General features: G+C 39.9%; 1 protein-coding gene across 1 annotated transcript in view; it reads left to right on the top strand.

Annotated features, from left to right (window-relative positions):
* The first annotated feature begins 128 nt into the window (after nt 1-128).
* Nucleotides 129-12641, top strand: part of DMGDH (dimethylglycine dehydrogenase) — a 67385-nt gene continuing 54872 nt past the window's right edge. The window contains exons 1-4 of the mRNA XM_063087605.1: nt 129-235; nt 4172-4346; nt 10807-10905; nt 12409-12573. Coding sequence (XP_062943675.1) covers nt 129-235; nt 4172-4346; nt 10807-10905; nt 12409-12573 — 546 coding nt within the window. The remainder of the gene's footprint in view (nt 236-4171; nt 4347-10806; nt 10906-12408; nt 12574-12641) is intronic.

The raw sequence follows: 12641 nt of genomic DNA, 5'->3' as shown, positions 1-12641 counted from the left end.
CAGGAGCCCGCCCCTGGCCCGGGGGAGGGTCCGACTGCCGCCCGCCGGCCTCCTCGTGCCCCCGCCCCTGGCTGCCCGCTGGCCTCGCGGCAGGTGCCGGCGCCCTCGACCTCAGCCTCGGCCTCGTCATGTTCCGCCTGGGCGCGCGGCTGCTGCGGGGCGTCCCGCTGCGGAGCTGCTCCCCGGGGACCTCCCCCAGGCGCCCGCTCTCGGTCTCGGTCGGCGGCCGGGAAGGGTGAGTGGGACCCCGGCCTGCGCTGAAGCCGCGGCCGGGCGGCGGCGGGGTGGGAGCGAGCGGCTGAGGCAGCCTCCCGGGTTAGGAGCTCTTCGGCCTCCTGGAAGTGGGCCTTGGGATTTCTTCTTGAATTATTTATTCGTTACAAAGTGAAACATAGCTAAAGGTTCCCCGCGCAAAGTCTCTCCTGTCCCAGCCCCTTGCGCAGTCAACAACTGTCAATAGTGTCTTCCCTATCTATCGGGAGATGGTCTGTGTGTAGGCAAACGCAGGTATGTACGCGTCTCTTTGGCTTACTTCCACCTTGCTTTTTACAGTTATCAATATATCTTGGAGATTGTTCCATATAAGCACATATTGATTTGCCTTATTCTTTTCAATGGCTGCATAATTTTCCATGCTGTTAATATCCTACAATATAATTAAGCGGTCTATTCATTAACATTTAGATAGTTTCCAGTTGTTTATTACTGCAAATAATGTGCATGTGGAAATTCTTATGAATATATCTTTGCACAAGTATGGGAATGTGTCTGTAGAATAAATTTTTAAAAGTGAAACTGCTAGGGAAAGGGTTACGTTCACTTGAGAGATTGAAAGGTAGCAACAATTATCCTTCAAGTGGGTGGGAAGAGTCTGCATGCCGCCCACCAGTGTGTGTCTGTTTCCCACATCATCCCTGGTTCCTAGAGTAGCATTTCTTTTTTTTTTATCTTTGCTAAATTTGGTAGGTAAAAATTGCATTTTCTTATTTTAATTGGTCTGTGTTTAAATATGAGCGATACAGAGCATCTTTTGACTTCTTTATATTTGTAGGTTATTCGTGGCTGCAAGGTAAGCTCTGTTCACTAGCATCATTCAACATGATTATGAGTTACTCAACTTTTATTTTACTCTGATGTGAAATTCTGGAATCAGAATACTTGTTTTCAAGTTCCATCCATCCATCCTTTCCTTCTTTCAACAAATATTTACTTGGTGTTTGTGATGTGCTAAGCTTGTCCCTGGTGCTGAGAATATAACAGCCACAAAGTCACAATTTCTGCTCCACGAGCTACACAAGGTTCGACTTTACACTTCTGAGTTTCAATTTCTCAAGCTATAAAATGCGGACACTAATATTTGCTCTGCCTATCTCACAGGGTTGCTGAAAGTATTAAATAAGAGAATGCATGTGAAAGTGCCTTGTAAACTGTATAGCATCACGAAAATATTTATAGTAATAATGAGACTTACTTTATCAATGCAAAATGAAATAGAAATTTACCAAACTTGAGTTGACCTATTTAAAACTGATTAGACAAATAAAATGCAAACTTCAAGATTACCTACAGAAATATTTTGCATTATTCATTTATCGATGTATAGCTCTATATTGAACAAATCAAAATTCAAATTATTTTATTTCTGTTGCATATTCTTTATATATCCAATCCCAAACTATCAAAAAGTTTTATTCTGGAAAGCACTTGGAAAAGCACACAATTTTAAAATTTCCATTTCTAATATAGAAGATAGGTAACCTTGGTTTTTTGCATGGCTCCTGCTTTATTTGATTTCAAATAATTTTGTGACCATCTGGCTACTTCCAGAAGAAATTTAAGATAGCTATCCACATGATTAAAAATCCTGTACCTAGTCTGGAACCCATTATGGTACACTGGGCAGAAGAAATGCTATACATTTCATAATGTTTTATCATATGTTGCCAAATAGAACCTTCACAGCCCCATTTTGCAGATGAGAAAATTTGGGGACCCTTGTCTAAATTTCCCTAAAATAGCAATTCAATTAAATTGGAGACTGAGACTCAGGTTTCCTGATCTTAAGTTCTTTATTCTTTTTGTTTCACCAAACCACTGTCCTAAAAGAAATAATATTCTTTCTTTTCAATGCACAAAAAAGAGCCTTTAAAATTATGATTATACGTATATATATATGAAATATTTAAGAGTAGATTGCAAATATCACTTCCCATATAAGTATTCTAAGAGTTCCTTGTACAATTCTTGCAACTTTTCTGTGAGTTTAAAATTATATCAAAATAGAAAGTCACTCCCCAAATTAGTTGAAACAATAAAGAAAATATGTCTTGAGTCTAGATGAACTTCGAAGGCAGCTTAGAATTTAGATATCAAAATTGTTTAGCATTGTTATCTTCATCAGATAAATATATTATCTCCTTCCAAATAAAGAGTAATAAAATAGGTTATTTAATTAGTGTTATTATGTGAATTCTGGGGAAAGTTTCTATTTGGTCTTTTTCTCAGTTTAAAACTTATCCTCAAAATTACAATTTTTAGATTTTTGTGTTAACAAGATATAATATGGGGAATCTGCCCAGAATTCTTGGTAATTCATATTGTGAATCTCTAAGTTGGAAATTAATGTAAGAAAAGTAAAAGTGACCAGGAAAAAGGAAAATAGTAAGAATTGGGTAATAAAAGCATACTATTCATTAATTTACTCAACATTATTTATTGAGTACCTGTTGTTTCGGGTGTTCAACATACAGTAATGAACCAATAACCAAAAGAGAGGTAAGGGGCTCCCTTGGGAGCCCCTCTAGCGTAACTTTGCCTCCACACTCTGGTCTCTGTGGCCGTTCAGTGCCCTGGACTCTCCCTGTGCTGTCCTGCCACATAACTGCCCCCACGGCCTGGCATATTCTTCCTCATCTTGCTTGTTTAATTCTTCCTCATCCTTCAGACCTCAAATCAGCAGCCTTCCTGCATACATACTCTCATAGAATACTTTATTACTCTGTCACAGCAACTTCATTGTTGTAACTCACACATTTATGTTCTTACTTGATTGATCTCTCCTCTGTTATGTTGTAAGCTTCAGAGAGTAGACATAATGTCTATTTTGGCTCATCTTTGCTATGTATCATAGTGCCCTGTTCATGGCACAAACTCAGGAAATACCTAATGAACAAATAGGGAAGAATGAATGAATGAATTTAAATGTATGTGTTAGAAGTATAACCTGTGGAAATAATTAACAAATCCCTCTATCCTAATGAGAACTACCTTTTCTAGAACTGCATTCTTTTGGGGACTTATGTAGGAAAAATATGATCAATAGAGGGTCGAGGGTCGACCATGACAATTACCAAATTTATTCATTCCACACACATGCTAGATGTGGGCACTGTGCAGATGCTGACGATCAGTGATGAATAGACATTGTCCCTGCCTTCAAAATGCTCACTGTCGGGCCGAGCCCGTGGCGCACTCGGGAAAGTGCGGCGCTGGGAGCGCGGCAACGCTCCCGCCGCGGGTTCGGATCCTATATAGGACTGGCCGGTGCACTCACTGGCTGAGTGCCGGTCATGAAAAAAGACAAAAAACAAACAAACAAACAAAACAAAAAAACCCCCAAAATGCTCACTGTCCAGCTAGGAAGACAGTCATGCAAATAAATACATTAACCAGTGAGAAGTAATTATAAATGAAGAAGTGTGTACACAGTGAGAGGAAGTCAAGCAAGGGAGAATATTTTACTCCATCTGGCTCTCTTCAGCCTGGAGAGCATTGGAGAGAGGAAATGATCCGTGATTTATGGGAGCTAAACTTCATGATGATTATGGTTTTTCATGGAATAAAATGATTATAAATGTGTTCTTTAAATAAGAAAAAATATTTTCTAGATTCTTTGGGAAAAAAATAAACTACTTGCTTATTTCTTTGGCAATATTAGTTACCTACAATGGACAAGAACCATTATATGGAATGGGGTTCAAATGCCCCCCCTTCTCCAACCAGGTTGCCTAAGTCAGTGTTTAGAAGTCCCAAATTATTAAATCAGCACCATGCAAACCTCACAATCACTAGCCATTAAGTACTAGAGAAACGGGTAAGGGGAAATGCATTAGACCTAAACTGTACTTATCACAGCCAACTAAAGTTACCATTAAAAAAAATTGTCTTCCAGAGAGGAAAAGCCACCCGTACCTACAGAAACAAAATGGAAAGACAGAGCAGAAACAGTGATCATTGGAGGTGGCTGTATTGGTGTGAGTCTGGCTTATCACTTGGCCAAAGCGGGGATGAAAGACGTGGTCCTGCTGGAGAAATCGGAGCTCACAGCTGGGTCCACCTGGCACGCAGTAAGTAAAGCACCCGAAACTGTCCTATGTTCTGAGTTGTGCACTCCATTTTCAGTTGTGCAGTCCATTTTCTTTCCATTCACAATTCCTCTCTGTGAGCTCTTCAGAGTGAGTTCCCTTTCAATAGCATTGGGAATTGCGATCACAATTTAGTTGGTGTAATCCCAGGCGGTGATTAATAGTTGTGATGTCTTGATTTTGATCATATACCTTCTGGATTCAAATCCTGACTTTGCTGTTTTCTACCCATGTGATTTCTAGCAAGTTACTTAAGTTTCCATTTTCTGATGTATAAAATGGAAATATTAATAGTACCCACCTAATAGCACTGTGATAAAGATTGAGTTAATATGTGTAAAGTTATTAAACACATGGTTGATGTTTAATAATAAATGTTAGCTTTTGTATGGAAGGATACAGGCTGGATGATCCTGAATGTGAGCCCAAGACCTTTCTCTATACCTCCCTCACCTACATTTGGTGGCCCTTTTATTTTTATTTACTTATGATTTTAATTTTGTGCCTTGAGACAACAGCTTGGCCTCCCAAGGACTTAAATATGAGGACGGCAAATGCATGCTACAGGTCAATCAAACACAAGACCAGGTCAATCTTGCATACTTAATGGTGTACATAATTGTTCCAGTGCTGCACAATAATTGGGCTTAACTGGAAAGCTGCTCAGGGAAATGAGGTGATTGACATTGCTTTCATATTGCCAAATCAACTGTTGCTGAAGTTGCTGAAGTCAGCTAAGGATGGGAGATTTTCATGACACGAATGCAATTGCCTTTTGAAGGAAGATTTGGGTGGCTTTAGCCTCATCATTGCTTTTCGACATTAGCTTAACTCCGCTGAGAAGAGGAAACAGAGGGAAACCCTGCTTTGAGGGGCTTTTTGGTACTCAGCACCTGCTCAAAGTGTGGGGTGGGGAGTCTAGCACAAAAAGGGTTGGGGGAGAGTGCTGCCCAGAGTCCCAGTCATCACACAGACTACACACTGGTCGCCTAGAGGCTCTTGGAAAAATCACTCCAAACCAGCTCCTCATCTCTTCTACGTCTCCTTTCAACCTCCTGTCCCTCAGCCTGGGAGGGAGACTGGGGCACCCGGTACACCCCGAGTGTGATTTTAGAGTCTTCATGGCTTGCTTGTCTCTTATTTCACCAGTTCTCCCTCAACTTGCTTCCTCCTACCTGGAGAGAGGGGTCAGAACACTCTTTGCTCTTTTCCCCTCCCCAAACTAGATTTTATATGTAGGCTTCATGTTATCCTGCAAGAGAAAGGCTGCTTTCCCCCTATGGCTCTCCTGTAACTTTTCCTTAGTGTACATTCAGTCACCCATTTAACAATATTTATGAAGCGCCTACATTAAGTCAGGTCAGCAGTGCTCTAGGAAGGGAGGACACAGCAGGGAACTAAACAACCTCCCCCACTTATAGCACTCACATCCTGGTGGGGCAGACAGAAAGCACACCACAGTGCTAGGGAGAAAAGCAACACAGGGTAAAGGGTGCAGAATGCTGGGGGAGGAGGAAAAGGAGCTGTTAGGGAGGCTCCTTCTAAGAGGGGACATGTGAGGGGAGACCCAAGAGTGAGCGAGGGGGCCAGGCAGCTATCCAGTAGGAGCATTTAGGCAGAGGGAATTTAGACAAGTGGAAATACCCCGAAAGGGAGCACTTACACCCCTCACCGCTTTCAGATTGTTAAGGAGGGCATATGCTTTAATGTTTGAATTACTTCTTTGCACATTTATACACTGATTTGATATGGTCTGCATTTTAGAATAGATTACAGAATTCCCTGGGATTTGCAAGTCAAAGAGGCTTCTTCTGAAGAGAAGCATGAAGAAATCCCACATATTATGAATTTTTCACAGACATTTTTGGAACAAATATGAGAATATGGAAGGCTGGGGAGCCAGCTAAAGGGGCAGACAACAAAAATAAAGGCAGTCTCGCCGAACTATAATATGCGCTCAATGTCAAAAGTATCTAGAGAGTGCAAGGATCAAGGGCTTGGGAGAAAGGCACAGTTTGCAAAGTTAGTATTCAAAATGGAATCACAAATCCATAAATCCTGAGGTTTTGCTATATTTTAACAAGACTGCTTTGTCAGCACATGACACTCCTAGCAATATAGAGCATTTCATGTGGGATGGAGGGAAAGGGGAGAGCATGGAGTGACGAGCAGTTTGAGAGCATGGGGTCCCCAAGGATAGGCTGCCCCTGGGGATGGTGCCAAAGTAGATGTTTTGGAGAACTGAGGACTAAAGATGTAAGACGATTCATTTGGGATGTAGGAGGACAATATTAGAGTTTTCCATTTGTTTTTATCTACAAATGTAGGAAAAATCAAGCTTTATTGGTATTTATAAATAGCCCTACATTTGATGTGGGCGATGTATTGTGTACAATTCCAAGGTCGACTGAGGGGGAGATTGGTGCTCCATGGTGGAAGCACCCTCATTCTTTGGTCTTCAGCATATCATGAGATAGTGCAGATTGAGTGCCAAAGTCTATCATCATTGTAGTTAGTTTTTATGAAGCAGAACTTTAAATAATGTAATTTGTTTGAAAGGGAGAGGGGGTAAACTTGAGAGTGTTCACTGCACAAAGGTTTGTTGGTTATCTCCTAGTGATAATTAAAGGAGCTGTGAAACTTAAAGATAAGTTTTTCTTTTACAAAAAGACAAGTGTCCCAAATTTGGTGACCTTTGTAGTGATGTTATAATGGTTTGGCTGCTGGTCGTTTCTACATAGCAGAGAGAGAGAGAGAGAGAGAGAAAGAGAGAGAGAGAGAGAGAGAGAGAGAGAGAGAGAGAGAGAAAGGAGATTCAGTCTGTCCTTTCAAAGTAAAAGTAATGCTTGCAATAAGTGAGAAATAACTGCCTTTTGCAAAATAGTCCTGTTAGGAAGAGAACATTTTGAAAAGGGATGATTGGAAATGTTGGTATTATTAGATTTTCTGCAAAAAATGATATGTATCACCTAGAAAAACTCTCATATATAGGAGGATTATTTTTTTAACCTATTTTAAAATTTTCCAAATGGGGAATTTTAGTGGGATTTGCCCCAATTTATTTAAGAGACAAAAAATGCAATACCTTTCAATTAGTTTGTTTCAACAACTGATGGGTGAGAGAACATGAAGTGTGACAGTTAAATGTCCACATAAGCCTTTGTGCAGGTGCTGATTGGGCTGGAGGAAGGGGCATCAGGATGCCAAGAACACTTGGGGATGTGTGTCATTGAGCCGTATCTTCTTTGGCTATCACAGCCATTACAACCAGTTTCGAAATAAAACAAACCTAGAACCAGGTCTTCACATTGCTGTATTACAAATGCTAATCCAGTATATATATTCTAATAATGAAGTACATTAATCACACAGCTCTCACTAAAATGCTATTAATAAGCTTAATATTCAAAAGCTTTTCTACACAATAAATAAAAAAAATTATTTAAAATATTTCACTCATTCCAAGTTGTTTTTGTGTGTTTTATGATCTCTACTAATAAAGCAATACATATTTATACGTCATGTGTAAATAGAGAACTATAAATATTTTAGTGGTTATGTTCAAAACTTTTATTGACTGTAAGTATATGGATAAGAGATTTGGAGCCACTGGGATATAGGATGGTTGAGGTCAGTCACTAGACTTTTTGAGGCAATAAAGGCTCCTGAAAGAGGGGAAGGATTATTAAAGAGACAGAGAGGGCACCGCTAGTTAGCATCCATTATGCCATCCTTCATTTAGCATCCATTGATGATTTTTCTAACTCGATCATTCCTCTCATACTTATTGTTAATCTACTATAAGGAAAAGCTTTCCCTTGTCCTTTATTTATTTATATCAACAAGGATTTCTAAATTCTTAATTTATTCAAAGGGTTATAATTCTTTCCCCCCCACAATTAAATAGGAGGCTTAGTCATCTCACAACAGACAGTAGTGCAGGAGTAGAAATTGTAAGTTTCTTTTCAAAAAATCACTCTTTTCAAAGCTCCCATTCCTCAACACTTAGATACCATGGCCGAGGAACCGATGACAGGGCCAGAGGGATTTAGGAAGTCTCTGTGAAAAGAGAGTGGAAAGGAATGGAAAGTCATTCCAAGTCCAGGATGCCTTGTGAGCAGCCAAGAGCCCTATGAGGAGTTGATGTTCACACGCTCACTCTAACACAAACACGTGCAAGGGACACAGAGAGAAGACACACAGACAAGCAGCAGAGAGGGGACCACAGCAGGGCAGTCACACACATATGGTCTCATGCCACGACCTTCCAGTTTTTTTGTGGCTGTCTCCCCTGGGGACAGAGAGTGGTGGCCTGAGCCCTGAAATAGCACATGCTGGTCAGAGGAAGAGAAGGGGAGCAGGTGGTCTGCAGGTTATGATTCTTAATGATTACATCTCTGTTTCTTCTACCCTTATTTATCTTCTCCACCAACCTCAATGATTTTCTTTCTTCAAATCAAAGTTAAGCCCTCTTCCAGAAGGAGACTTCTGTGACCCTTCTGTGCCCTTGATTTAACTGTTTCACGTATGAAAGTTTTATGACCTCAATCACACTCTAAAAATCCTGAAGGATCAGAACAGTGTTTTCTCCTTCAAACTTCCCATTTAATATGTCCTTGTTGAAGTCACAGAAGAGGAAAACATTGTGCTTTCCTTGTATCCATTGTCACAACATTGGCCCTTAAATAAACAATAGACACCATGCAAGATATTACATTCAGATAACTTAAATAGAAGCACTGATATGGGTAACCCCAAATTTTAAACATGGATTAAAAGACAAAACTCAATGTGTAGAAGAGGATGTGCAAAAATTAAATCATTTTATGCCTGACTGAGAAAATTAAGTTCATATCTTACTTCTGACTGCCCTAGTGGCAAGAAAAAGAGGGTAGTATGTATTGTACTGTAGAAACAGGTATACTATTTTGGTAAGGGAGGCTAACTTTTCCTCGACCACGAATTTCTAAAACGATTTGTTCCCTCTGCAAAGTACATTGGGCTAAATATCTTGAATAACAGTTTTATAAAAATGAACTCATGGGATTCTTTCAGATGAAAGAGCATTAACTCATTATTTCTGGTGTGGAGAAGAGGATTATGTAGTGTAGATAGATAATATAACTTTCTGGTGGTCTGGCTTAACCCAGGTAAAAACCTCAGAGGATATTGAGGAATGAATGGTGATCAGAACCCTAGGTCAGTGCTTGTGAATATTAGTTTTCTCAACTGATAGGAGATATATCGAAGACAAAATTGGGGTCACTAGCAGGTACCTGAAGGTCGAGAATTCTCTATTAGTGAGCCAGAAAAGTTCATGTGCACATTGGATGCCAACCATGATAAAGGAAAAGGGGATGTTGGAACATGAAGTCAAAGAACCCGATTTGCAGTTCCACTGGAATAGAAGCCCTCTTTACCCCTATGTGGAGCTGTGCTACAGGAGGACCTATAAGCTGAGCCAGGATTTTTCTCAAAAAAAAAAATAGCTGTGCCTATGTCCAGATGTTTGAGAAAGTATTAGAGAGAAGGTCCAGGGTCCAGGTTCATAAAAGATAATTGACAAACTTTAATGGGATGTTTTTAAGTACGGGAGAATCAAATGCCCACCACTACCATAGAAGTATCTTATGAATACTCCTACGTAGATTTTATCTTGAACAGATCATGTTCTGATGAGCTTCCCAGGATAAATTAGCTACAAAATGAGGCCCCGGATATTTAATTGAGAGAATAATTCATATAATTGCTTAGAATTCTTTGTCTGGATACTACATTTCATCTGCCAGAGTTGGTAAAAGGGGTTTTGGTATAGCTAATATTTAGATGTTTTTTCAGAGAGTAATTAATTAGCGTTTATTCAACAAATATTTGTGGGGTCACACCGGTGTTCTCATCAAATAGGTTAAGCTTTGACAAAAGGCTGTCGATCTATTCACCAGGCTCTAATTATACGGAATTTTATAATTCTTGAATTTTGCAATTTCAGGAAAGAAACAGGAGGCCTGCTCCATTCATGTGGACAGTGGGGATTGGGTTAAGAAAAACCCTTTGCTAGGGAACACACATGGTTTGCTGGCTTGAATCCACATTTTATGCCACCCCCTGTACTCTTCCTAATAGACTATATTCCTAAACCTTCCATGTAAATCATCCCATTTCTGAATCTCCAAACAATCCTTTCCCTAATAACTTGGAGGGACTTAATGTGTATGTTTATTGGCCGGCCCTCACTTTACTTGTATGGCTCAAGTTGCTTCTTATAACCTGCCATGAGCCTTACGCTCTCGTGTACTCAGACTCGTGCTGATGTGTTTTCCCAATGGACTGGCTGGTGCTTCTCAGTTTCTTGCCGGCATTACATTACTGCTTAACACAGGAAATATCAACATTTCGAGAATGTTAATTTTTTTCAGTATTTCCTTTCCTACCCACTTTTAAGGCAGGTTTAACAACTTACTTTCATCCTGGAATAAACTTGAAGAAAATACATTATGATAGCATCAAGCTTTATGAGAAATTGGAAGAAGAAACTGGGCAGGTAAATGCATTTAACTTGAAATTGCTAGTTCAGTCTCTTAGAAATATGTAAGATTTCTGAGGATTGAGACGTGTCATTGTGTGTTGCTATGTGGAGTGACATCGATGTCATGTGCAGTGTTCAATGTGGTAGGGAAATAGGATGAGAGTTTGAGGTATGAAACTCTGGAGTTTGCTTTAAAATCAATTTAATTTCTTGAAGTGTATTTCTTGGTTTTTCAAATGAAGGAAGAATAAAAAGCCACTTTCAAAAATATCTTTATCCAGTTTCTATATCTAGAAACTAAGAAATCAGAGCCTTTCAGCAAATGGATTGCAAAGGGTCTGACAATGGTGTATGCCAGATTGTCACACAGCTTTGAAAAGTACTTCGCTAAAAGCCCCTCACTTTTATTTTTATCCCTTCCTATATTTACGTGTCCTCTAAAGTAAAGTGGAGGCAAAGAGTATCTATCCATAGGCTAAGATTGAAGTCTATTTAAATTTTTCATGCTATTTCTCTTGCCTGGAATCATCAAATGGCTCCTTACAGTCTACAGGATAAAAGCCAAAGGATTAGCATGGCCTTGGCAGCACGACCTTCACCAGCTGGCCCCTGCCTCCCTTTCCAACATTTTCTCTTGCTACTCTTCCCTCTGTTCATGTGCTTCAGCTAGCCTCAATTATGTATGTTCTGGAATATGCTGGGCTCTCTCAAATCAGCTCTCTCAAATCACTGTTTTTTGTTTGCATTGTTTTCTGCTTTTTTCTGCTGCTTCCTCTCCTGAAACAACATTCCCCAGGCCCCATCTTCAGCATTCACCTCCACCCTTCCCCGGGGGTTGCCCCCTTTGAGAAGCCTTCCTTGACTTTCCCTGCCTGACAGTCAGGCCATGCTGGTAGCCTATCTCTTGGTTCTTAGAGCATTTGTGCACAAATCTCTCTGTATTGTAATCATTGCTTCACTGGTTGGTGTTCGCTACAGATTGTGAGCAACTTGAGTGCGAGGACCGCATCTTTTATCTCTGTAACCCAGAGCCTAGTCAAGGGCTTGGCAAATTGAAGGACTTCAGTAAATGTCAAATGAATGTTTATTTCAATTCAGCGTTAATCTCATCATTGCAACACTCTGATTCTTCATAATCTGTCCTCAAATCTTTTGTCTTTCTCTTTTTCACATAATTTTTTTTTCACTCTGTACATTAACACGCATTCCATGTTATTGTAATTATGCATTTAGTTATCTGTCTTCACCTGTAGACTGTAAGTTGCATCTAGACAGGGTCTTTGCCTCTCTTGTTCACCTCAACATCTCTGGGGCTTAGAATAGTGCCTGGCATGGAGGAGGCACTTAGTAAATAGTTGCTGAACAGATGTCTCTTCATAAGATGCAAACATTTTTATAGTTAACTGTCACTGCATAGTAAATCTCTTTTCTTGTACACCTGCATTTTCGTTGTACTGAAGAACCATGTTTGAGCACCAATGATTTATTTATGTGCTTTTATTGGAATTATTGTCACAGGCGGTGGGGTTCCATCGGCCAGGTAGTATCAGAATTGCTACAACTCCTGTAAGGGTAGACGAATTTAAATATCAAATGACTCGGAATGGCTGGCATGCAACAGAGCAATATATCATTCAACCTGAAAAAATTCAAGAGATGTTCCCTTTACTCAACATGAACAAGGTATTTATCTTAAGGGCATTTTCACCATTTGTTGACTTGAATTAAAATAAGAAAAAGCTCTTTAAGAA

This window comes from Cynocephalus volans, chromosome 2 (genome assembly GCF_027409185.1).
Source record: "Cynocephalus volans isolate mCynVol1 chromosome 2, mCynVol1.pri, whole genome shotgun sequence".
In the NCBI taxonomy this organism is placed as follows: Eukaryota; Metazoa; Chordata; class Mammalia; order Dermoptera; family Cynocephalidae; genus Cynocephalus; species Cynocephalus volans.
Note: the sequence above shows the minus strand (reverse complement) of the source record. Positions and strands in the feature narration are given on the sequence as shown.